At 43.6% G+C, this 26,090-nt stretch overlaps 1 protein-coding gene across 4 annotated transcripts in view; it reads right to left on the reverse strand.

The window, feature by feature from the left end:
* BACH2 (BTB domain and CNC homolog 2) overlaps nucleotides 1-26,090 on the reverse strand; it is a 182,842-nt gene that overhangs the window by 12,991 nt on the left and 143,761 nt on the right. For 3 of the 4 annotated variants that reach the window (XM_058836054.1, XM_058836056.1, XM_058836058.1), the window contains one exon: nucleotides 2,622-4,166. In XM_058836054.1, coding sequence (XP_058692037.1) covers nucleotides 2,622-4,166 — 1,545 coding nt within the window. Of the gene's footprint in view, nucleotides 1-2,621; nucleotides 4,167-20,998; nucleotides 21,134-26,090 lie in introns of all 4 variants that reach the window. The other variant, XM_058836057.1, reaches the window with a different exon arrangement.

The raw sequence follows: 26,090 nt of genomic DNA on the forward strand, positions 1-26,090 counted from the left end.
AAGGGCAAGCATGTCACCCCCAGATATCTTATCAGGTGCTTTTTGAATAGAAGCCCAGAAAATACTGTGTGTTCTGATATGGAGGGGGAAAGGGACCCATCTGTGAGGTCAGCAGGACAGGAAGGGCAAAGTGACTACTTCAGGAAAGGAGAAGGATTCCCATGCAGCTTGCAGGGAGGTGAAGAACAGAAAGCTGTCCATTTCAGGCAGCTGTGAGTCTCTCCTGCTGTTTTAATCGCAGCCTGACTGCTAAAAGCAGGTAGAGCAACTTATACAAGAACTTCCTGCTGCTGTTACATTATTTTCTACTGTCTGATTTAAGATACCCTTTACTGAGGTTTCCACAGTAGCAGATCTTGCAGGATTGCAGGATACACACCCCAAGCCACTGTATTAATACAATATTTAATGAGGCTGCAAAGTCTGTTCTTGTATTGGTAATACCCTTCAAAAGATCAATTTTAAACAAAATCTCTACCAAAGCACTGGTGTGATCTGTTTACCCTTGGCTTGTTCAGTTGCATTAGTGCAGTGCAACCTCAAGAAGCATTAATTTCCATCACATTTTTACTGCCTAGCAGTCTTAATCAAAATACCGTGGGTTAAAAAAAAAAAAAAAAAAAAAAAAAGCATTATCAGCAGTCTCAGGGAGAAAACTTGCTCAGCACAGTTCAGAAAATCTTCCCCAGAGGAAACCAGCAGCAAAACCAGGAGTGGAGCAAACCTTTCCTAGCACTGTCTCAGAGCCAGATGTCTGTCTGCCAGCACATCCAGACAGCCTCCTATAGCTGCCTGTTTGCTCCTTGTGTGTCCCTCTCCTCATCCATGGTCTCCTGCCCATATTCACAAGCCTTTTTTCGAGGAAATCACCACCAGTCCCCTGTAACCTTCTAATTTCACTCTTCCAGGTTCATTTTTGCTGCAGCATATTTCCACACAATTAGGTAATTATGACAGCTAATTAATTATCAAACCTCAAAAGGCTAACCTCCACCCTCTGCACTGCGTCATGCTGAGCAAGCAGCACACATGGGGGGAAATGGATGGTCACTGGTCCCTGCTGCCCTCTGCCCCTTGCAAAGGCAGGACTTCACTGAGTAACCCACTACACAGAGCTGCTAAAAAACTCAGCTAAACAGAGCTGCTGTAGGCTTCCCAAATGAGATCTCCTGCAGAGTATCCCAGACAGCCTCCCAAAGAGACTCCTCTCCCTTCTGCATTGTCCCCTACTTACAACATGAGGACGAAGAACTATCCTCTCAGAATCACTGATCCAGGGTGACCAGGGATCCTTATCCTTGTCCTTACACCAGAGGCTCCCCAGGCTCTTCAGCCCTTTCTTAAAGCTAAGTAGACAACTAAAGGAAACACCCACATCTGTCTGAAAAATAAAGTCTGGGACATAGTTGGAATAAAGACTGAGGGACAGAATAAAGTTCACTCTTTTCATCCCCACTCCCTAAATAAGTCCATACAGTTCTGAACTGGGTGCTCTTAGCACATGAACCCCTCAAAGTTACACTTGTGGCTCCCCACACTGAAGCACAAGCTCTCAGTGGAGTTTCTCAGCTTTACTAGAGGAACCTAACATGTGATTTCACCCAGATGTTCTCTAGGTCATGCAGATTTCTAATGAAACTGTGAATAAACATACAGTCTCTTCCACTTTCTGGGCTCCACAACACATCTCCTTGATTTAAGTCTGCCCACCAACTAGTGACTTCACACAGACAGTTTATTCGGTCATGGTTAGCCAGTTATCACTGCAGCATCTTCAGCTGGCCCATCTCTAGTTTTAGAGAGGGCCCCTCTTTCTCCTCCCTCTCTTGGGAGAACTATATGGAAATTGATGGCTTGCTCTTCAGCCCCAGATCATTCTCTTGCCATTCCTTTAATAATCCTCGAAAATTAAAGGAAAACTTCTCTCTGAAACCATTTGTGTCATGGATGCTAGAGCTTGCCACCAAACAAAATGTCACAGGCAGGGAACATGATCTCAAGTTGTCACATGATAGAGGCAAAACCCAGTACCTGAACGTACACACACACACACACACACACACACACGAGTGCATGCAAAGATGACTTGAATGCCATTCCCACAGCACAGGGTGGCCAGCTATGCAATTGTTTGAGTAATTTCACACCTCTGCTGGCAACATGCAGCCTGGTTCTTCAAGCAGGCTGCCTGACCCTTGGTGTCAGGAAAGGCACAGCTTGAGGTTGCTCAAACACACCCACAGGAATATAAAGTGGAGCTGGAACCACCTCAGTAAATTAAGAATAAGGGGCAGTGCTTTGTGCCACGGAAGTGGGTGAGGGAGGGAGGAAGACAGGACACTGCTGGCAGACTCCTAAGCACATCAATGCACTCTCATCATTCAGCAGTTTGCTGTTTTCCCATACCCAAATTTTTAGAAGTGCTGAACACCTCGGAGGTCAAGCAGACCTCTTAATTTGAAGTCAACCATGTGTACTCAGCTGATCAGGGAATAACCAGAAGTTAACTCTTTGTCTCTATAAACAAAGTGCTGGGGAAATGCAAAGTCATTTGAGAGAATCAAGGAGTGATTAATTGGGTCATAACAACTGTGATACATGTACTTATCTTAAATCCCTACCTCATGTCCTCTGTCTTGCACAGGACATGATTCACTGTCTGCTTCAGAGAATGACCCAGACTCATCGCTGGAGTTTGTTCCATAGGATGGCTCACATTTAATCTGGGCTCGGACCGGGTTGTACAATCCATCCCCCACCACGCCGGGCTCCTGGTGCTCGGGCGCCAGGAATCGGGGGCCTTGGGAGCAAGGGGAAGAGGAGAGCTCGCAAAGACGCAGGCTGCAGGGAGAGCCACCGCTGCCGTCCTCTGCATACGAGTAGGAAGAGCACGAGCTGGAGGTCCTGGTTCTGGTTTCCAGAGGAGGAGAGCGAGGGCAAACTTTAATTGGCACCGGACAGCTGGTGTTCGGCCGCATCCTTCCCGGCAAGTGATCAGCTGTCAGTCCGCTGTGCGAATAGGTCTGAGAGCTGGGGAGAGACTGGCTACTGCCAGCCCACAGACCCTTTGGCACAGTCTCAGTGAAGTCTTTGTCCAAGCTGCTCACACCAGAATACGAATGCACCGAAGTGTTTACTTGGTCACAAGCATTTGAAGAGAATATAACACTCCTCCTGTCCAGTTCCCCTTCTTGCTTACAGAGAGTTTCAAAGCCGGGCCCCCTGAGTGGTGATCCCACTGTGAAGTTGGAAGCATCCTTCTGCATGGCATGGGACTGTCCATAGTTCCCTGTGAAAGGGACATAATCAGTTTTGTGGTCACCCTGAGTTGTCCCTTTTTCAAAAGGGCATGCTGGACTCCTGCCAAAGTGCTGTTGGGAAGTGCTGGGGAAGCCAACCAAATCTATGCTTTTTGTTCTGTTGAAGAAAGACCGCAAGCAAGAAGGAGAAGACCCGCTTTTTGGCCTGTCAACACAAGTGGGGCTTGGCTGTTTCCTGTCCATTTCAACATCCCCTTCTTTATCCCTGATGTCAGGTTCATCTCCAGACAGGCAAAGTGTGATGCTTTCTTCATCGTTCTCTTCATTCTGAGGCTCACTTTTTATCTGCCCCATAGCAAGTCCTGATTTGAGGCCATTTCCAGAGCTCTCTTCACTGAATGTGCTTGCAAAACCTGAGGTACTGATGTGTGATGTGTTGTAGACATTCTTGGTACAAGCAAGCTGGTATTTCTTGTATCTGGGGTACCGTGTTACTGCATCTTTATCCAAATTGTCCTTGCTATCTCTCAGCATGTCAGAGTCAGGCAGCATCCCTTCGCCTTTGTCTGCTCCAGCAACAGTGGTTTCAAAATTGAAGGGTTCTTGGTGCATCCTCTCCCTTGGGCAAGATATTTTTGACGTCTCCGATTCCATTGTCTCCTCCTCATCTCCATCGGAGTTCTCCTCATCGTGCATGCGCTGACAGGTGGTATCTTTTTTGCACAGGAACAGGCCATCTTCGTTGTTCAGCAGTTGTGTCTGAAGGAAGCTGAAGCAGGAGTCCTCCAGGTTGTGCATGCGCAGGAACTCGGCGCAGTGGATGACCTCCTGGATGTTTTCTCTGCTGAGTAACAGCTTAGCAGTGTAGGCGAACTGTAACAATGGACCAAATCCCCTGACAGTGACCTGCAAGAAGAGAGAGGGGAAATTGCCAGCGTTACCATCAGCTCTTGCTACCATCCCAAGTCCTTCATCACGTGGTTAGATAAACTAACAGATCTGACATTCAGGAATAAATGCTGCTCAGCACCAGCTGTTCTTCTCTCACGCCAGCAAGGATGCTACATCCAGGAAAAAGCACTGCTCCCTTTATGTTGCTCCTGTACCTCACTGTACAGATTGAACTGAGAATTATTTTTCCCAAGTATCTTGAAGCCCTATGAACTAAGTCTCTGCCCTAATAAAAGACTGACAAAACTAGCCTGGACACTGCTAAGTCTCACATGGATTTCATTTTAACTGTGCTACAGCACCCAACCATGAAAGCACCATTTAAATTTTGATTCTTCTGCTCTGATGGAAGGTCCAATGAACAGTGGTTTCAAGCTTAAGATCCCTCTTAAATTCTAAAAGTGTTTTGGGAAGGAAACACTTAGTATTACAGCAAAATTCAACTGAAAGCATATTTCTGCCTCTTTCAAAAGCAAACAATTTCCTTTTTTTCTTAATTTTTTTTGCAAGCCATTGTTGAATAGATAATAGGTAAGTACAGACTGCATAACTTTCCTCCATCCCATGGAGATTATTCCCCTCATACTGTTCCTCATTTTAGTGAGCCTGAGGTACAGCTAACAGAAAATAAATTAATATTTATAGTTCAAATGATATAAATTATTCTGAGTCCCACCTCAATAGTTAATTTCCCACCATTTTCTTTGTAGAAAGAGTAAAACTGTTTCCAGGAGAGTGATCTCCAGTCAGCTGTTCCAGGTCTGACTTATACACTGCTACTCATCTTGTTTTCTTTCCATACCATCTATGTTTTACATTAATATACCATATATTTAAAAATACACACTTGCCCCCCCCCATTTTTTACAGTTGTATCTTTATATACAGCTGTCAAATAAGTTGCTAAGCCACACAGCAAACAGGTAACGTCTATTTATGACAAAAATACTTTGACTGCTACTAACTTCTGTTAAATTTTTTTCTCCCAGTGGGTATGAAACAAAGGGACTGGAAAAATTATTCTTAATGAAGCAGCAGGAGGCTGCTTCAGAACCACAACTAACCATCAAGGATCAAGGTTTCTGCACAAGATAATTCAGTGGTTTGGCCACAACGATGAGATCTGGAAGACCACAACTCAATTTCCCATTGCACCAACCACCTACTACATGACCCTGGTAAGTCCCCCTTCAGTCTCAGTTCACTGAGACACCTTACCTTTCTTGCAAGTAGCACTCATTTATCTGAGTTCCCTGTGTTCTGCGTACCAGGCAAAGGCCTCTAGATTGGATTCAGCACAGCCAACACCTGCATGACTGTGTGAGGTTGGGATGCACAGCCTGAAACCCCCTTCTGGATGCAGATATCCCTGGTAGGCATCCCCAGCTCTGTTTCTTCTTCTAAAACAAACAAGAAGAGGAAGCACTGCGGTCTGCTCTTTTTTTTTTTGCAAAACAGCCTAAAGACAGAAGGGGAACCTAGAAAGTAGCAGACCAAGTTCCTTCCCCAGGCTGTGAGAATTGCAATTTTCATTTCCCAGCTCCGCAGAAGGGTATATTTGGGATGGTATGGGATACCCTGAAGGTGAGTTGCTTTTTACTATTCTTCCAACTGAATTAATGCCACCGAGCAAAGAAGCTGCTCAAAAGGCTGGTAAGCCATCAGGCCATGAATTTCCGAAGGTCTAATTTGTGACTGGAGTGTATCTGAGTGAATAATTTGGTTCATCTCAATGAAAAGCCTACAAAGCCCTATACTGCCTCAGGACCAGTGGTAGAGTTCACAGATTTTTACAGAAAATCCTGACTTCCAGAAACAAGCCCTTGTTATTCACAGATCTGTACTTATGATGGCAAATTATGAAGACACCACAAGCGGTGCAGATTTTGATGGGGAGAAAAATATTTTAAAACACCTCTAAAATTGCTCCCAATAGCTATTTCATCCATAGTATTACCGCTCTATCTGCTATTTTAAGAAGCAGTGCATTTTCATGCACATACTTACACACTTGCACATTCCTGTTTTACAATATGCCTCTGGTACAGAATTGCCAAGATTTACAGCTGGCTATTAAACCAATCTCTGCTTTATCAGTGTTACACTTTCTGCCTATTTGTTAGATTATCAGCTCACTAAAGGCCTATCTGCATTTTATCTATGCAGCATGATTAACAAAATTGCTCGGGAACTTAATGAGCTACTCGCAGGCTGATGGTAAGATCTTCAGTGGGGGGGGCTTACATATTGCTGCATATCTTGTAAGCTCGGCAGCAGTGTAGGTCTGCAGGGACTCTGGAGCACAAACACAGCTCTCATGGTAGTGGTGTCACTCGGCCACTAGGTGGAATGGCTGGAAAGCAAATTAAAATAATTTTCTGTGCTGGGCAAGGGTTTCACCTGCCTGCCTGCCACCCCAGCACAGGCACTCCGTACAGCCTCAGGCTGACTCACACAACCCCACAGCAAGGCTGTCTCCCACGCTGACACAGGCTTTTGCTCCAGGTAAATCACCACGATAACAAACAGCAGCAAGGCAGCTGCTGGAGCTGCTCTGCGCTGGATGTGTCGGAAGCAGAGCATGAGACTGCCATGGGCTCCCCATGGTGCCCAGCAGACACCTCATGTGAAGGATGATGAAAACTCCGAGCAAATGTGTGCCTTGACTTCCTTTGGAGATATTACCCAGTGACACAACCTTCACTCTCACAATCTTCAGATCCAAAGGGGGTAAATTTCTTTCCAAGCACCCGGCGCTTGTCATTGCCCTCAGGCAGAAATCTCTCGAGTGCCAATTCTTGAAACTGCACAAACAATAACTTTGGAAACAAACGGGTGCAAAGCTTGCTGCCAAGTGTGAAAGCCAGCGCAAGCTCTGCCGCCTGAAGCTGTCTAAATATTGATTCGGCTCCCATGGCAGGTTCCCTGCCTCGGCCCCACCAGTTTTGGGACTGCTTGCATCTGATGCATTCTGGCAGGAAGGCTGGAATCGAGCCACTGGAGCGTGACTATGAACACCGCACATTGGGAAAGAAAAGGCTTTGAATGTACTACCACACAGGCATTTCTCTAGGAAGAGATAAGGACAGTCTTTTAAAATTATTTGATCTGACTGATGCATCCCAGTGAAAAAAGTTAGTGAAAACACGTTGACCTACGCTTGCAGAAGGAAAGAGATAATTTCTCTGCTACAACAGTCTTCATTTACACGTGAGAGGGACCTTTGTTGGATGGGTAAAACCCATGCCAGCAACAATCCCAGGGGTTGTTTTTCTCGATTGAAAATAAGATGTCCAAGACTTGTTTGCTTTTAAACCTTATTTGCTGTGCAAATTAATGTTTAAGCAGGCAGGTCAGCTTGTGGGAACCTCCACCGGGCACCCTGTCCAAGCTCATATGCCAAGTCACTACTTCCCTGCCTTTCAATCCTTTGCCTTATTCCAATTTCTACCCATTTCTATTGTTTAAATGGAATTGTCTGGCTACTAGAAAACCAGGCAGAGAAAAGGTAAAGCATACATATAAAACAACAATGCTCACGCAGAGAGAAAAGCAAAGATCCTAGCTTCTTGGAGGCTTGATTTCTTTTCCGTATGTTTCAAAGCAGGGTATGAGAGGGCTTCTCCTGTGTACTTGGAGCATGCCAAACAGCCCGCCAAGACTAAGGATAAAGCACTTTAATTTGTCTTGCTTCTGCTCCCAGCTGGTCTTGTATGCATTAAAACCCCTCTAGTGCACAGAGGACACAGGGAGTGTAGCCCTGCCTAAGGTACCTGGCACACCTCCTTGCCCTACAGCAATCCAAGAGACCGAGCCCATGTGCAGCTCCTGCCTCTGCTATGCTGCCACAGGTACACTGAGCTCAGTGTGCAGTAGGGAGGTCTGTGTCAATTCAGTGTTGCGGCAACAACAAGCCTGACCACTGTCAAGGTGAGAGAAGACTTCTCCTGCTCTTTATCTGCCTCTTGTCTTTCAGACTGAGCTAGCTGAGCTGGGGGACGTGCTTTGTATGGCCATGCCCTTGTGAGAGTGTGCTATTGAGGAACAGGCTGGAAACAATGCAATGATATGATCACCATCAAGAGATGTTAATCAGTATTAGTCCTATTGAATTTACCAGCAAAACACAGACAGCAGCCCTGCAAAAAATAAGCACGCAAAGTCTATTTTAGTTCAGCTTGACATTGCTTTTCTCCTTACAGAGTCCCGGGGAGTGCGATGGTCCTAATTGATTTAAGTGACCAGACTTCCACTATTTCCTTTGGGAGACCATTGCCAGACTCTACTTAAAACCTCCTTGCAAGGAAATATTTCCCTTATTTTCCTCCATCATCTCTCATTACATTTCCTTGATGCATTCCGGGTAATGCTTTTTCCTTTTGGAGAAATAGTTGTCATTAGACTCTCTGCCTTCCCTTTTTTGTTGGTCATTAACAAAAAACTGGTTAATTCAAGGAAAAAAATATTGATCACTGTCGGATGGGGGAATAAGAAACCGAGAAGACAGTCAGCAATAAATGCTAGTAAAAGAGGCAGTATTACAGATGCAAATAAAGCATTTTTAGCCAAGCATTCTTCTAGTTCTGGGTCCATACTATTCTAAAATTAGGAGGGTTAGCTCGCTTCCACATTGGGAGCACCATCTTTTTGTAAGGGACATCTAGGTCAGAAATTCTATTTTAAACAAACCTGTACACACAGGCACCGTGGGAGACGCAGCACTGTGGGTGAACTGGCTCTGGCTCCCCGTTGTATCTGTGCCCTCCATGAGGGCTGGTCAGGCATGCCATGGAGGTCTCCGTGCTGCTCTGAACACACAGGACGTGGTCTCGGAGCACACACAGAGGGCTGACGGATTTCTGCGGATGGGCCGGACGCAGCGTGCACCGCAGAGTTCATCAGTGCACGCTCATTAGTGAGCTGCCCAGACTTCCAGATGTCTCAAAATCCCAGACAAATAGACAAAATCCTCCAATTCTGCACAGACAGTATTTCTTACAGGGGGGTGGGAGGGAAGGTTATTTCCAAAGGAAACATGGATGTCTGGTAACCCCGCTTGGAATGGCATCTGTATGAAAAGCTGCATCTGGAGCAGGGAAGGTCAACCCCTGCAAAATGCCAGCAAAGTCTGACTTCAATTTAAAGAGGGGAAAAGTGATTAAGGGCAAGAAAAGATCACTGTAAACATGTAGGAATGTAAAACTTGGCAAGGCAGTATCTGAAACGGAGCAAGGGAATGTTTACAGTAATCTGATGCAAACTACCATCAAGAACAGAGAAGGACTGTCTAGTTTGCTATGGGGCGCTATTGGCATTTGCAGCAAAAAGAAATTAAAATGTAGGGCTTTTTTCCCCCAACTCTTAACCTAACAGAGCAATCTTGGAAGGCTTTCCAGGGAAGATGATGGATACTTTATGTCTGAGTACTGCAAAGGAAAATGAACAGTGCAATGTTGTTCTGGAGAGCTGGGCTTTAATTTAGTGGACTTTTCCAGGGCTAATTTCTGTGTTAATGAGGGCATGGTGGCAATGATCTGCCAGAAAAGAGCAATAAAGTTCAACAGCAAATGCACATGCAATTGTTCCTTTCCAAATAAAGCATACCTGGGGCACATGCAAAGAACAAGCTCACTGGTGGTGGCGTGAGAGGGCAGAGCCCTCTCCTCCCTCTCTAGGGATACAATGAAATCTGCAGAACATTAGTTGCTAAATCCTACTGAACTGGGGATATTTTAGGTGGTGAGACCTTCAGACCCACTGAGAATGCACAAGTCCTGACAGAGCAGCCCAGGCGCATGTTAATATCTTTACACATTTGAGTACACTTGTGTATCACACTCAACAGAAGCAGTGATAAGTTTGTTGTGAAGCATACAAGCTGCTTTTAGGTTAATGGTTTATATTTTTAGTATTTTGATTTTTAGGTTAAATTCATCATCAGGCACCTAAAAACAGTTAGAAATCCCTCATCTCTAATATCCAATCACCGATTCAATTAAGCCATTTTGTGGTTAAGGAAAAAAGGAAGATTGAATCAAACCTCACATGCTGAATATCGAATCTCAAACTAAGTATTATTTAAAACAACTGGATAGAAAAATAGCAGAAATGTGTTTCTTGCAGAACTCCAAATGAATCACTTATTCATGTATTGTTTCATAGCAGGTCTACTGTGGTACCTGTTTTACTGGCCTTTCAGCATTGCTACTGCAGTCTAAAAGCATGTGTAGAGCTTTTTAATCCACCTTAGCCCTGACATTGTCTAATATGCCCAAGCATGCAGCCAACAAACCACCAACTTCTCAATCAGCCAGCGGGTTCCCAGCACTAGTTATATAATCAAACACATGCTAGAAAAATAGGAGATAAGATTAGTGACAGTTAACTGCTATTTTTTTTCCCACAGCCTGAAGAAGGTCTCTGGGATTAAATATTAACTCTAATCTTATTTGCTAAAATTAGCACACAGTGTATTCTTCTTCTACAGCCAATTGCAAGTATAGCACCAAAGTTATTTTCAGAGGGTAATCTGATAACCAAAATCAGTCACCAAAGCTGTTATTCCATTAAGAATTAAGAGACTTCCTGGTTATTTACTTGGTTATTTTTACCTGGGATGGTGAAGCCTGGCTTTTTCCTAGCTTGAGCTTATTTGGTTTTGGAAAACTCTCTGAAAGATTTAAGTATATTACTAGGCTCAAACAGGTCAGTCACATGTGCAAAACCAGTGGTGTTACGACAGTTTGCTCCTATATATGCACACAGGCATGTTTTGAAACCATGTTCCTTTTACATAAGGTGGGAACAGGCAGGAGGCAGGAAAAAAATCAGAAGAGATGATAAACAGCAGAGTACTTTTGTAAGGCAATGCCACACCAGTATTTTACTGCATTTCCTCTCTTTTATTTAACAGCTCTTAAATGTTCTCTCACCAGCAACTTGCAGATGCATTTCCCTTACTTATTTGCTCATAAGGATGTGAAGCTCCTAAAATGAGTGATCACGCTTTAAAAATTCCACTTGGGTGAGAAGCATCAGATGCTGGTATTTGTATTAGGTAAGCTTTTAAACAACAATGGCATGTACAAGTTGCTGATGGAGAAGACCAACAAAGAGAGGCTTTTGTTTTCACTCTAAAAACATTGTTTAAATTAAGTAGATACCTTGCCAGCCCCAGTTTAACATTCTGCCTCTTCTGGTAGTGCATACAGACTTTGTGCTGAAGAGTAACCTGAAGTCCAAGAGACAGTCTAGCCCCTCCCACACAGCATCACACTGCAGGGGTGGGGAGGCCACCACACCATCATCGTGCATTCCCTGGGCACACCATGGGAGCAGACCATGGGAGCAGAGAAACCGGACACACAGCCCCTCTCCTTAGGAGGTCCATTACCCAATTATTAATTTCAAAAGTCCCCCTGGAAAATCTGCCACCTGCAAAGCCACACCCTGAGTGGTCTAAGGGGTATCCTGGTATCTTTTCAGTGCATCCTCCACAACAGCCCATTGAGGCTGTCAGACTGAGAGCTTCAAGATGTTTAACTGCCCTTAGTGGTACTTTTTCAGAAGATGGCCCACTGGACAAGATTGTCCAATTTCCAATTTTGAGCTTTCAAAAGAAAAAACTCGGCAAGTGCTCCCCTCAGCCTTCCCCCCTGACATCCCAGCTGTAGGCCAAACAACAACTTTACACTAGAAGCCCTGACTGTCTGTGTGAGACTAGAGGGAAACCAAGTGACTTCTCATTCTCCTCTCTCTGGCATAATGAACACATCCAGGGCCAGCACAAGCACTTCAAAGTGCCTCCTCCCTCGGCACCCGAAAGGGAAGGAGAGACCAGTATCCCTCAGAGCATTCCAAGGGGGGAGGCGTGACCGCAGGAGGTGAGAGGGGGAGGAAGGAGAAGTCATTCATGCTAGACTCGCCTGGAGGATGGGACGCAATAATCGCAAACCACGTCCACTGCTCCGTGAGAAGTGCGTCAGTGCTGACGGCGGGGCAAGTGGCTGGGAATTGATTGCCAAGCGCAAAGATGGTGTAAACAGCCACGGGATCGATGACCATGTTATTGGTTATGTCAGCACTTGACCACCCATGACTCACGGGTGGAGTGTAAGAGTTGAGGCACACACATGCTGAGGCTTGTCTGAATCAAATTCACTGTGGCAATGGCCCCAGCTTTGAAGCACCCTCAAAAACCCCAGGCCTCAAGTCTGGGGTCAATAATGTCAGAGGAACCAAAGGGGAAGAGAGAATCAGAAGTTGTCTAGGAAATTAAAAAAATAACCTAGAGTGTAGTAAAAGTAAAAATAATCTCTGATCCAACTGCAATGCTTATTTTAATCCACAACTTCTAGTTTTATTTCCTCTCAGAGTTACTGAAGCCAAATTGAAATTCTTTCAACCTTTCAAAAGTGAGACTGCTTTCAAATCAAAGCAAAGAATTTACTTTTGGAAATTATGACAGTATCCCCGCACATTTTCAGCATCTCTGAAAATTCTGCGGAAAAAGCAATTTGTTGAATTTGCCACACCTTTTGGAAAAAACATCATCTATTGTGAAGGAAGCTAGAAATCATAGGCATAAGCCTCAGTACTTTGCTGAAGACACATCTCAGTGCAGGAAACAGCAGGCATCTTACCAAAGATCAATGAATACACTTGGAAAACTGAAAGGCTACAGGACAGGAAGATACAGTGCTCTTCCATAGCAGGGATGAACTGCCTGCATCACATCTACTCTAAACATTGGTCACTGCCAGATGTACCCATTGGGCAGCCCTAGGTTTTACCATTCACAGCAGTCTCCTGAGCAAAAGGGACATTTGCCTGCATGGCTGCTCCTCTGGGCCACAGAGAAACTTAGGCATGAGAAGCTGGAAAGCTCAGGGAGGCAGGTCTGTGCTGCACCTCCCTCTGCCACCTCACAGCAGCACAATACCTTTGGCAAAACAACTCTTGGACTGGAGGAGAGACTTCTTAAACCCCTGCAAGCAAACCTGCCACATGATACCTGCCAGAACCCTTATTTTAAAATCTCACTCAGTAACCTCTTCTGAAGTCAAATACCACTTTATTCTTTTCTTCCTAACTAATTCCATGGCTTGGGGTATGTTGTTGATGTCAGAGGTTGTCCATGGCCTAACAAGAACACAGAAATTTCCAAGTTATGGCCAAGAGAGTACTTGAGGCAAGCCTAGGTGAAAAAACTTCGGGAGGAGAACTTTGGGGCTGCTAAGGTGAGACTCTGAGTGAAGGTGTTGAAAAGAAAATTGGAGATGAGGATGTTTCAAAGAACCGTGCCTCTAAAGAGACAGCATGGCCACAACGCTACACAATCAACAAAGCACAAGTAAAAACCAGCAGCACTAATTAGCAGTTTAAACACTCAGGCATGAACTGGAAGAGAAAACAAAAGGAAATATGGCTGTGATACCTGGCTGTTTCAAATACTTTTGTGTTTTCCAGTGCAATGTGCATCTTAAGAAACCTGGAACACAGGAACGAAGTATGACACAAGTAGGTGGCTCAGCAGAAATACTGCCTTCCCTCCCTCCCTGGGTGCCTGTACAAGCCATACTGAAACCAGTGGGGAAGAAACAAGCAGAAATGAACAGATTTTAACCGAAAAGCATCATCAGAATTAAAGTGCAACTGTAATTTAAAATTAAAATTAGTCCCACATTTTTGCAAAAGGAAAATTAAACTGACCCTGAGATTAAAAAAGAAAGAAAAACAAGAGAAAGTGTTAGCAGTAAGGGGGGGTGAGGAAGGAGTGGGAAAGCTTTCACAGAATATAAATTGTGAGAGAGGAGTCTGTGAAAGATCTGTTTAAGTGCATAACATGAGCCAAAGTGGGTAGAAAAAGGAAAAACAAAAGCAGTTTCAGAACTTTTAGAATAAAGAAAGAATCCTAGAAGCCTCCAAATTACATTAGGAAATATCAAAATAGGCATAAAATGAAGATGTGTGTAGAAATTTGCTAATTCAGAGGGTGCTTAGAGGAGTGGTTCAGAGTTTCTGAAGCTGTAATTGATATACAAGTCAGCACAACAACAACAACAAGACTTGTAAATTCACCAGTACTCCTCTTTCCCAGGCATGGCAGAATGTATTTATGCATATGAACTATGTAATAGTGTATTAAATACACAGTAATTATAAAAACAAGGAGTACTTCACAGCAAGCCACCTCACTACAAGCCCTACTATTATACTCCAAGCAGTGTAGGAGAGGAAGAAGCAGGCTCTGTCAGATACGATTAAAAAAACCACAAGGTTGCACTCTGAGGAAGAGCACTAACTCAGAAGACAAAGGAGCTACAGGAGAAGCAGGCTTAGGAGACGGGGCTGGGTAACATCCGAAGCAGCTCACGGATGCTCTGCCGTGGTTTCCACGGGGCTGACGACACCCATGCTTCTGGCACTGCCTGTCACCGTGTGCTGGCATGGCACAGCAGATAAAATCACTGGCATCCTGACACTGGGGCAGCAGACAGTGTTGCCCAGCAAATACCGTAACATATCAAATCCAGAGATGCTCTTGCTGGGCTACGGATGGAAATGAATGTAAAAGGCTTTACTACAGGACCTCATGAGGCAACCATTTACCTCATTGCTTAAAAGCAATTACAGCAATTAACGGGTAGGCTGAAATCCTGAAAAAGTGACCCAGCTTCCTACAAGCATCTTATTTTTAAAGGAAAACCTGCCAGATGCTGCATTTGTTCCAGTTTTCCTTCTCCTCCCTTGCCTTGCCATTTAATTTCTGGTATTTGGACGTGCAATTCTTCTGCCATCACCTTGTTTTTGTTCTGGCATGGCTACAACAGATCTGAGGATTACAGTGGCTTTTGTTCCACTGCCTGGTGTTCACATTTCATCAATGACGTCTGCTCAGCTCAGCAATGCAGGTTTGCAAGGAGAAGCAGCCACTGCTGAGCTGGCAAAGTTGGTTCCCTCCCATCCTCCACGAGGAGCAGTTAACTCTTCCCTCGGTGGCCCAAAAGGTTAACTAGGCTCCGTAAATCCCACCAGAAAAAATTGTAGGCATTCCCCTTCTTGCTGAGATTTCATGTCTGCTATGAGTAAAAGGTAAATGGCTCTTTTAGTCCCTAAAGGTGCGCAGGCTTAGCAGGAGCAACCCACAGTTAAGAGGTCAAAGGAAGGGAAAGATGGGAAGGTTGGACAACAGCATCCCAGTGCAGCCATGACCTTGTGTTCAGCTCTGGGCTGTCCCCAAGGAAATTACTTTCCCCTTTCTGCTTCATACATGATATTTTTAAGATCTACCCAGAAACTGAGGGGTAGAAAGTGCCATGTACACTAGAAAGACTCTCCACATAGAAAAATTATGGCATTTCCAGCTTGACTTCCTCAGAGGGTAGGTGGGACTTTACAGCTATTTGTGTGTGTGTGTGTGTGTGTGTGTGTGTGTGTGTGTGTGACTACATATGCTCACGTGCACCCACGCATGCTAGTGTGAGAAAGAGACTAGATAATGTGAACGTGTGTGAAAGGGATTGAATTAGCCCCATCTGCTCCGATAAGATCGTTTTTTTCCTTGGATTTCTATTACCATCGTATCATTGCCACACTGGAGTGATTCTAAAAGGCTACAGCTCTGTCAGCCAGCATCATTACAGCTGCTCAGATTATTAACAGCATAAATAAACTCTCGGAGACACTACTAAGAAAATATTAACTACAATTATCACTGTCTGATAAAATAACGAACAGCAAAGTGTTACTCCGCTGCCTCAGTCACCAGTGCATATTTATGTGTGCTGTGAGCAATGAGAACCAGTTTATCTGCATACTGAAGCACTCTGGAATTGGTTCTTTCTACTTTATTTTGTTCTACTTATATTTTTCTCAGATCAAGAAACACAGGCTGAAGCTCTGTATTCACAGAATTCAGTGTACCCCGCCTCCTTTCCTGCTGTATATAATCCCATTAATTCCAAGAGAACAGAAAGCCATGCCTGTAGCCATGCACACATCTCTTAGAGGAGGGAGATGGGCAGTGTGCAAGCTACCAGCAGCAACTCTAAAACCTCTTGATGGATTTTTACTCTTGGCCCTTGCTGGTTTTTTCCCCTAGATGAGGTGCAAGGGCTCACATGATGTCAATGCTGCATTTGCTGCTTGGATACTCCTTGCCTTCATCTTTTCCACTGGCCTGAACAACTTTGGCTTTGTGAGCTTGTTTTTCTTCCCTATTCTCAGTGACACTCTTGAATCCTGTTCTTTCTTGAGTGCACTGGGGAGATCTGGCTTGGTTTCTGATTAGTAGAAATTATTAATTCCCTGTAAGCACTGGGGAAAAAAGTTCTTAATCACATAAAGAGCAGGACATGGGAGCAGGAGCCTCTCATGCCATGTCCCCAGGCTGGGCTCCAGCCCTAGCAACACCCTCCTTAGCAGTCATCTCATCTTCTTCACTATCTGCTGTTTGTTGGAGCTCACCACAAAGAGGAGAAAGAAGAAGCTTGGTCCTGCAACCAATTGTAACTGGAGCAGACACGGTGCTGAAGCTCCAGCCCAGGCAGGTGGCTCTCACGCCCCAGGGCAGGAGAGGCTGCTCTCCCCCAAATGGGACCCTGTGGGGCTTTGCCCATCCTGCCCTCCAACACATTCCAACCTTCCATGTCTTCTCAGGAAAGAAGGGTGATGGTGGCAGGGTGACACAGGAAGAACAGGCACACATTGGGACCTTTCTGCCTGAGCATGGGAGGCCGGTCCAGGGTGAGAGCTTCTGTCAGACCCCTGGGGAAAGGGCCACATCCCTGCCAGGTATGAAGGAAAATTAGAAAGACACTGGAGAGGGCAGCTGCGACTAAATACAGCTAGAAAGGAAGGCAAAATCACAATGCTGAGTGAGAGAAAAGAGAAGGGGGCATTTTCTAAAACAGCTTCCCTCAATCTAAGCCAAAAAAATCATGCACTGTACCTTTAGTGTTTTTAACCCACTGCCTTTTTTGATCGTTTCTGCAGCATCTCATGTTCCCTGCCTGGTCTCCTTTTCTCCTCTGCAAGCCTTTTGTTCCACCAACCCCCACTCCAGTGCTTCCTCCTAGCTTCCAGCAGCCACAGCAGGACCACATTTCCATTTGTGCACCCCAGGTCTCTCCTTGCCTGCATTGGTATGACAGTGACAGATGAAGAAAACTGGGGTGCAGAGGCAGGAGGAAACATCATCTTCAAGTGTACCCCTCTGCCAGCTGTGAGGGAAGGACAGCAAGGAGGAGTTGACCTTCTCCCTCCTTAGAAATCACTGTGAGAATGAACCTCTGCTCCTCCTTCTTCCTGGGAGGGTAAGAGTCGAGCCACAACCCTCCTCACTGTTTTCCCTCCAGCATCCTCCCTCTCCTCATTCTCAGCAATTGGCCTCTTCTGGCCACCGAAGCAGGTTAGCTGTGGCTTGCCCTGAATAAGTGACCTACATTAAATTTTCCTCTGTAATTAAAGTTGTTTTCTGAAGTTGTCTTCTGAAACAATTTATAAGAACTTTGGGAAAGAAAACAATGTATTGTTCTATATACATTTTCAAATAAAACTGTTCTCATCAAATGAACATCAAATGAACTTTGTCCCCCAAAAAGCCTCCATGGAAGGTAAAACACAGAGAATAGTGAAGGATTTGTTGAAGAAGAACAGAAGTTCATTTTAAATCAGTGTACCATGTACAAATGCTGTCTTACAAATAGGATTATTTAATTTAAACCTTAGATCTGTCAAGTTCCATTACTTCAAATGGAGCCTGTCATTTTTTGACTTCATTATAAATCAGGATTATATTACAATTTATGTTAGGTAAAGTCTCCGTTTCCATCAGGAGATGGTGAAAAAAGAATTACACAGCAGTCAGTAAATAGAGCAAAGTCACCACACTGTTCTTGAAAGGCAAAAAGTCATCTTGCTAAATGAGGGTCCGAGCTGTCCTGTACCAAGACTGTTTCTAATAAATAAAAGACCTCTGGGAAAAGTGCTGAGCATACGCTGGATCTATTTTCAGCTTGCATCAGCAGCTGCTGCCCCTGGGATCGCATCTTTGCTCATACCCTACACCATATGTAATCACTCCAGCGCTGCAACCAGTAAGATAATGAAAGAGCATGGCATAAATCTATACTTGAGTGGAATGCTAAATGAGAAAAATAATACAAAAAAGGGGGAAATAAACCACATTTTCAAGTCATTAGGAAGAAAGACTTTGACATATGAAGTGTTGCAACCATTAATAGCACTTATCATATAGAGTGGAGACAAAGAGACAAATTAATCAAACTGACAGAACTGGGACATTTTATGCTAATGCAGGCTCCTGGGTTTTCGTTTGTATTCCTCTGTGTCTGGAAAACTGATACCATTACAGGGCAGGAAATTGCATGAATAACATGCAACAGATCATAAAAATTCGCACACCAAGTGCAGAAACACTGCCAAAAGCACTGTAAAAACAAGGCTAGAGACCTCAACAGAGGAGCTCCCAACAGCTAATGAATGCAAATAAGTACAGGAATATTTCCCATCCATGCATAACAATGAGACATAGGCTGTGACTCCAGAGTCTCCAATAGTGTAGGTATAATAAAGCCTAGAGAGCAAACATGCAGATAGCTGGGGGGAACTGCTGGCCAAGCCAGGGTCTGAATGTGTTTGCAGTGTTGCAGCCAGCAGTTTAAAGCCACTGGGGAACTGGCACAGCCAAATGTCACCTCTGTCTGTATTGCTATGTTAGATTTAATTTAACGTTTCAGGTACAAGAGACAGGGAAGGAGGATGTAAGAGGAAGCAGAACAGTCACAAAACAGCATATAATCACACAAACCAAAAATCCCCCTGCCCCTGTGCAAATGCACTGTACACTGTAAAACCTCCACAGATAGACATTTAAAACATTAGTTTGGGAAATACAGAATTTGCCTGCTGTCCAAAGTCACAGCCATGTTGTAAGAGGCAGGAAATGGTAAGAACTACAGGAATGCTGGGCAGGGCATGGTGTAATGTAGGATCTTGCCAAGGTTCCTTCATTTGCTGTAGAGACTTATCAAGGACCTTTAAAAACCCCTGGGAGTAAAAGGAGTAAAGCTGATACCTTTCGGAGCTCTCACCTTCCCCAGAATAGAATGATACGCAGCTGATAGGATTGAGCAAGAGCATTTATGTGCCAGAACTATGTGCATAAAAAGGGTGTGGAAATGCCCAGGGGTTGCTGCTTTCCCAAGTCCCTCCTACATTTGGTGCTGGAGAACCCCATACTCAGAGGTGGCAGGGCAGCAGCTGGTTCACCTCAGCAGGAATGGGCATGGGGAGCACACAACACAGAGCCCAGCTCTTCATCACTCTCCAGCAGATCAACGGGAGGTTTTGCAGAGTTTTAGCCATGTCAACAGGGTTTATCCCCAAAACTTCTTCTGTTCCTTTGGTCACTACTAGAGTCCCAACAGGGTACTTGGCATTGTACCAAAAGAAAGAGCATGTGCACACCAAAGCAAAAAAAGCTTTCTGAGGACAATGACAAAGTAACCTTTGTTCTAATGTGAGGAATCAGAAACAGGCATTCATCTTGTAAATACACACCCATCTGACAGATGGACAAGAGTTGCAATCTGCAAATGGAATTCCTTTCCCCTTAAATGTAAAAAATAAAATAATACCACAGAAAACTAATTACAGAAGGGCCTCATGAAAACCTTGGCTTTAAGAGAATAGTAGTATTGGAAGGAAAACAAATTGGTCAAATAGTTATAACCATTCTGATTTCTTCTGATTTTTACAACAGCAAAGACACCTTTGGAGTCTCTTGAGAACACATATGACACCTGACCTTTTCTTTTCCTTTACCCAAATCAGAGAAGCTTTGGAAAAGAAAAGCCTAGATATGAGTAAAATATCCATTCCTGAAAGAGAATATTTAGAGATATCTTTACTACCACCTTATCATTCAACCAAGAGGTTGAAAGCACAAGTGACAAGAAATGACCATAAATTCTCACAGCCTTTTAGCTAAGCAATTCCTCCACAGAAAAGCAGTTAAAAAAACAAACTGTAACTTGGTCAAATCAGGTTAAAACCATATCTGAGAACTAAGATGAGAGTGCTAGAGCAGATGATGGAAACAGTCTGGTTCTCCAAGGCTGGGATTGACTTGAAACCCCCTGAAGAGCAGTTTATGAGCCCTACAGAGCTGCTTGCAGAGGCCCAGCACAGCATCACCATGGCTGTGTACCACCAGCTGAAGACAAGGGCCAGAAACATAATCAAATGCTTGTCTTTAACATAAATTGTTATGTCCTCTCAGCTGAGTTTTCCAATTGAAGAGTTCATGCATAATAGTGAAATAAAACCTGTAAGGGAAGGATTAGGCTCATCTTTGAAAGGGAAGCAAAACTAAACCAAGCCTGAAGTAGCCCTTACTGGGTGTTCTTAGTCCTATAACTGCAAGATGCACTGAAGACAGGGAAAAAAAAGTAAAGGAAGTTAGTGATTTAAAGGCTTCTGCCATTACTGAACACAATTCTTTCTACTTTTTTTAATGCAGTGATGACTTCGTAAATGTGAACAAGTTTTTTTCTAGAATGCTCCAGTGCTTATGTATCTCAGGGACATCTCTTCATTCTTCATTTCCTTGGACAATGGTATAGATACTATGTGACCTTAATGGCTACTGCTTATATAAACTGGGAAAAATGACAAGGAGAGATGGATCTTACAAAAGACAGCCAACTCTCCATTTTTTGAGCCTTGCATTTGACAAATCAATTCCAACATTTAAAACATACCCATTAAAATGTGGTTTGATGTGTTCAGTCTCCTGAAAACTAGCAAGTTCAAGGAATAGACAGAAACTTCTTGATTTGGCTTTATGTCCAAACAAAAATGCAATATGCAGAAAGCCATCCATGGTACAAGAAGATCTGCAGACAAAAAGAAGGTTAAAAAAATAGTTGAATTCAACAGGCAGATTGAATGGCTGCAGACCTATCCACCTCAAGTCCAGCTTCCCCTTCCAGAAACAGAAATGAGCACTAGTTCTCTATGGAAATCAGAAGGGAAGTTGTCATGTTTTGTCTCTTCACAGCTTTTTCCTGTCTTGAAAGGTTACTGGCTCCAACATTGTCCTTTGAAGGAAACAGGAAACAACTCGAACTTATTCTGTTTTTACTTGACCAGGAATCCTCTGACAGGCACATTTTCTCTGAAGGCTGCCTATGTATCTGGGGAGACAGGTGGCTAGGCATGTTGTACTACTGCTGTGTGGTCAGAGATGGAAAGATATTTTGCTTTCAGAGTTGTTTAAGACTTGTTTCTTATTGGCTGCAGGCCCTTGAAACAGAGAACCACAGGTCTGAATTTCAAAGGTAAGCGAAAACCCAAGACATTTCTCAGAAGCAAAAGCTTTCTTTACACAGTCAGAAATGTAGTCTCGGTCTCCTAGATGACAGTCTCAGAAATCCAGGACCACTTGATCAAAAGTACTTTTTCCAGAAACTAAGAACTGTACTGGTAAAGTGTGAATGGACAATCCTTTTTTCTTTTGATCTACTTTCTAAACCTTGAAACATTAACACAGACTGCACTCCCATCCCTTCTGGGAACATAAAGTAAGGGGTACATGCAGAGGTGAGGGAATTTGGTCCCATCACAACTCAAAGCAGGCAAATTTCAAGCAGAGTATTACCATGTGTTTGAAGTACAACACACTGGATGCCCACGTGTCTTTGAAATATTAGCCCTGTTCAGGTTCCTTTCTGGGACAATTCATTTATTTAGATGGCCTTCTTTCTCTTTTACTACACCCATAAACCCACCTCAGCCTTGTCTTTTGGAAGTACATCTGACACTGCAGGAACAGAAGGAAGCACTGAGAACACAACAGCACCCACGAATCCATCCTGGCAAACACTTGCCAAATCTCTCTGCTATCCTTACAGTACGTCTGCACGCTCCCGTATCTCTGAAGTGTTGCTCTGAAATGATGAGCAGCTGCTGCAGGGAATGATGCGGACCAGGTGCAATATATACTCAACTAAATATGGTTCCTTCAACACTAAAAGAAAGATGGCCCGTTTTTGATGTCCTGAAAACCTACAGCTCCCATTTGCCAAGAATGATTAGTTTCTCTTTGGAAGAGATTAAGTCTTGCTAGGAACCTGTTTGCCTGCTGTTTGGGATATATGGGATGGTCTGCAACTGCTGTCATTTAAGCAAAATTTCCGAATTAAGCATCCTCAAAGCACCCCAGTCTCCAGGTGAGGGACAGGGAGCCTTTAGCAATTCACAGGCTTGTTTTGATCTGCTCTATGCCTCCAAATCTACTTTCCTCTTGGATGTGGTAGTTTCATCAGTTATTGTCAATGGCAGTGCACAGGACTTCAGAAGTGATGCAAGAGGACAGAGCAGACCCCATCTGCCACTCAGCACCAGTCACCCAGGTAAGGTGAGCAGCTCCATCCTAATCTGATTGTCCTGAGAAATGAACAAGCTGAAATTGGACTAGCTGCAGCTACTCCAACAAACTCCTCAGTGCCTTATACAGAGGGAAGAAAATGAGACTGAAACTGGCCGAGGACTGATAAGCTGGAAGCTCTGGGTCAGGTATGTGGGCTGATCTGGGACCAGCAGCTGTGCCAGCTGTGGGTCAGTCTGTTCACCTCCATGTGATGTAATGTGAACCACAGAGAGAGGTAAATATTGCTGAGTTGTTCACACAAGGTGATTTAATCATCACTGACCTGATGCACAGACCTGTGCTGTAATTCCCATATGATGCATCAACTTCCACTCCAGCATGTGCAGAGATGTGATGACAGTATTTTATTTGGTCCCAAGAGACCTCAGAAATCTACTGCTGAAAGTTTAATATTACCACTACTTAACTTCAGAGCTGATACATCTCAATTCCAGCTGTTTGGTGACACCTTGTTTACATTTTGGTTTTAGTGAAAGTTTTAGTATTGCTGTTCTGCCATTCTCAGTTCAGTTATGGTTATTTTGTCTGTGGACCCCCAGCAAAGAGCAGGGTACCACTTCAATTGCAAGTTGACTTTCTCCACAGTGTCTTATAAAGGCTTCTAAATTTAAAAAAAAAAATATATATATAAAGATATATATATATATATATAAAATTTCAACTACTTTTGTGTGCAGGGAAACAGACACAATGAAATGCATACTTTGATGCCATCAACTCTCAGAAGGTCACATTAAACAAAGAGAGAGACAGAAGGGTTGATTAGCAAATCTGATCTATCTTCTTTTAGGATATTGAATTCTACTGAACTACACCAGTGCTGAGCACCAAATTTCTTAAAGGGTTGTCTAAATTTTGTCACTCTGAAAGGCCATTTGCCTTACGGTTATGAAACAATGTGCCGTCACACATATATCATTGGAGAGTTTGTTGCTAAAAACCCATGCCAAATTTTTCTGTTGATTTCAATCTGGCTTCAAAACAATTGCCAGTGGCTCTCTTGATATCCTTCCCCAGTAATTTACAACACACTTCCTAGAGAGATGCCTGATACATTCTTTTCATTTAAGTCTTTAAACAACCACACAAGCCTCCTCTTAAGTGCTTTCAGAGAAATTAAAACTCACATTTTTAAACAAACCAAGCCAGGGCTAGATCTGTAGTTTGACCAACTACAGCTGCTCCCATTTACTTTATTCAAGTAAATAAAGTGCCCAGGGACAAAGCATTTAGTAGTGTTAGACTGCACTGGGACTCAGAGGTGTTTGCTGGCTGTCTCCCATCAAAATGGGACAGATGAAAATTCATTACGACACAAAAAAACCTGGAATAAACCAGCCATTTTGCTCTTCAGAGTTTGCACCAAATTTAACAGAATGTTTGTGTCTACTTCTTCCTCTAAAAAAAACCAATCCTGTAAAACTCACAAAAAGCATTTCATTCCCAAATCCCAGTACAATTCAATTGCCTTCTGCTCACCTAAAACCCATACTCCACTTCCAAACCAAACCATACTTCCTAGTCTTGATGTTTGTTGACTGCTGTAAAGTATCATTTGAATACAGAGCATATTCCACCGCATAACATGCTCAATTTCAGTAGTAGCTGAAGAAAATTTTCTCAGTAGTAGCTGAGAAAAACAGTCAGTCTGACAATATTCACCAGGGAATCCCTGTCACAGAAAGTAATGTATGAAGATTAAAATCTTATTTTTTTGGGGTCTTGGGAACAGAACTCGGTACTGTAATCAGAAAGTACCTTGCAGGTTGTGGTGAATGATGCTGTAAAGCTGACAGGTTTCTTCACTGGACATTACCTGTTTGTTTAGTCAGATGCCCCGGCTGTATTTGTGGACTCTAAAAGAGCAGATAGCTGGTTTGAAGTCTTTGAAGAAATTGAAAGGCATTTTTAGATAAGAGATAAAGCAAAGGTAAGAGAATTGTAAGTGGAGGGGGAGGAGAGAGGGAGATCTCAGTCTGCAGGGCCAGAGTGCTCAGAGCTGAGGCACAGACATGGCTCAGCCATCTCATTTTTGTTCATTTATATTTGAACACAGCAAATAAAAACTAAAAACAAACAAACAAAAAAAGCCAAAACGCCAAACACAACAAACAAAACCAACTCACCTCCTGCTACACAGTCTTATTGCTTCTTCTCATGCCCTTAACATAGGACTTACTATTCAAGATATCTTTTACATTTTAGATCATGTTTGTTATATTTGACCAAAAATGTTTCCACACTGCAAACCGCTTTTTCACTAGCAAGTGCAATCACAGTCAATCAGCCCAATGGAACAGTAGTGGCAGGCAGGAGTCTAACAAAGGCAACAAAATTGACTCCAGCTGATGAATTCTGTGTTCCCTATCATCTCCCTATCCCCTTTGATAGTACACTTTTACATGCCTACTCAAATAAATAAATCAATTGTACAGCTACTGCCAAAGGGAGGGAAAGGAGCTACTGCAAGATTTTCTCCACTTAACATGCATGTATACATGACTTCTGTTTTGCTTTTTGAAGCCTAGCTCTCACCACAACATAGAAGTATTTTGCTTTTCTCCACCTGAAAAGATCAGAGAACGTTATGAATAGCAAGACAGCCCTCATCAGAAAATAATGGAAGTTACACTATGCAGAATGAATAGTATGTGGCTAGTTTCTTCATCACACTTGAGGCATGAAAAATCAAGCAGTGCTGGAAGCTTTTGCAGCAATACATGGATGGAATTTCATATCACATCTTGAAGACCTCATTTCTGTTCTATTGCTCACCTGCTAGAAACAAAGTACATCATTTGCACCTTGTACTGTGCTACATAAGCAACACACATAAAACAACATCCAATTCTCTCTCATAGTTTCTCCCGAATTAGTGTCCTGTCATGTCAGATTTCTAAGAGTACACAAATGATCAGTTTTACTCTGACTACAGAGCTGCAGCTTTCAGTCATCCCTCTGTGCGGTCAGTATCGGCACTGTGGGGCAGCACGAAAAATAACACATTCCCTGGGAGGAATTTAGAAAACCAAAGACCCAACCTTGTATCCATATGGACTGACTGAAGTGGCATTACTGAGGTAAGGTTGAGGCATAAGTAAGTCTGAACCCTTTGCCACTGCAAAAAAGCTCTGCAGATGAAGGGAATAATGGCTTTCAGGTTCTTGCCCCCTCCTGAGCCAAAGCAGAAATAATTCTGGCCAGCGTTGCAATCTGTGAGGAACATCAATGGCCAATACAGTCATGTAAAGAGAAAACCACATTACTGCTTTCCATTCTCTAAGACCTAACCTTAGCTACTCCTAACATATCTCCGGGGTGCCACTGAAAAAGGGTCTTTTGTTGTTCCCTACCGTGTTAAACATCCCTCCAGCTGGGAAATAAACTTCTTGCCCTCTTGC

This window comes from Poecile atricapillus, chromosome 3 (genome assembly GCF_030490865.1).
Source record: "Poecile atricapillus isolate bPoeAtr1 chromosome 3, bPoeAtr1.hap1, whole genome shotgun sequence".
Taxonomy (NCBI): domain Eukaryota; kingdom Metazoa; phylum Chordata; class Aves; order Passeriformes; family Paridae; genus Poecile; species Poecile atricapillus.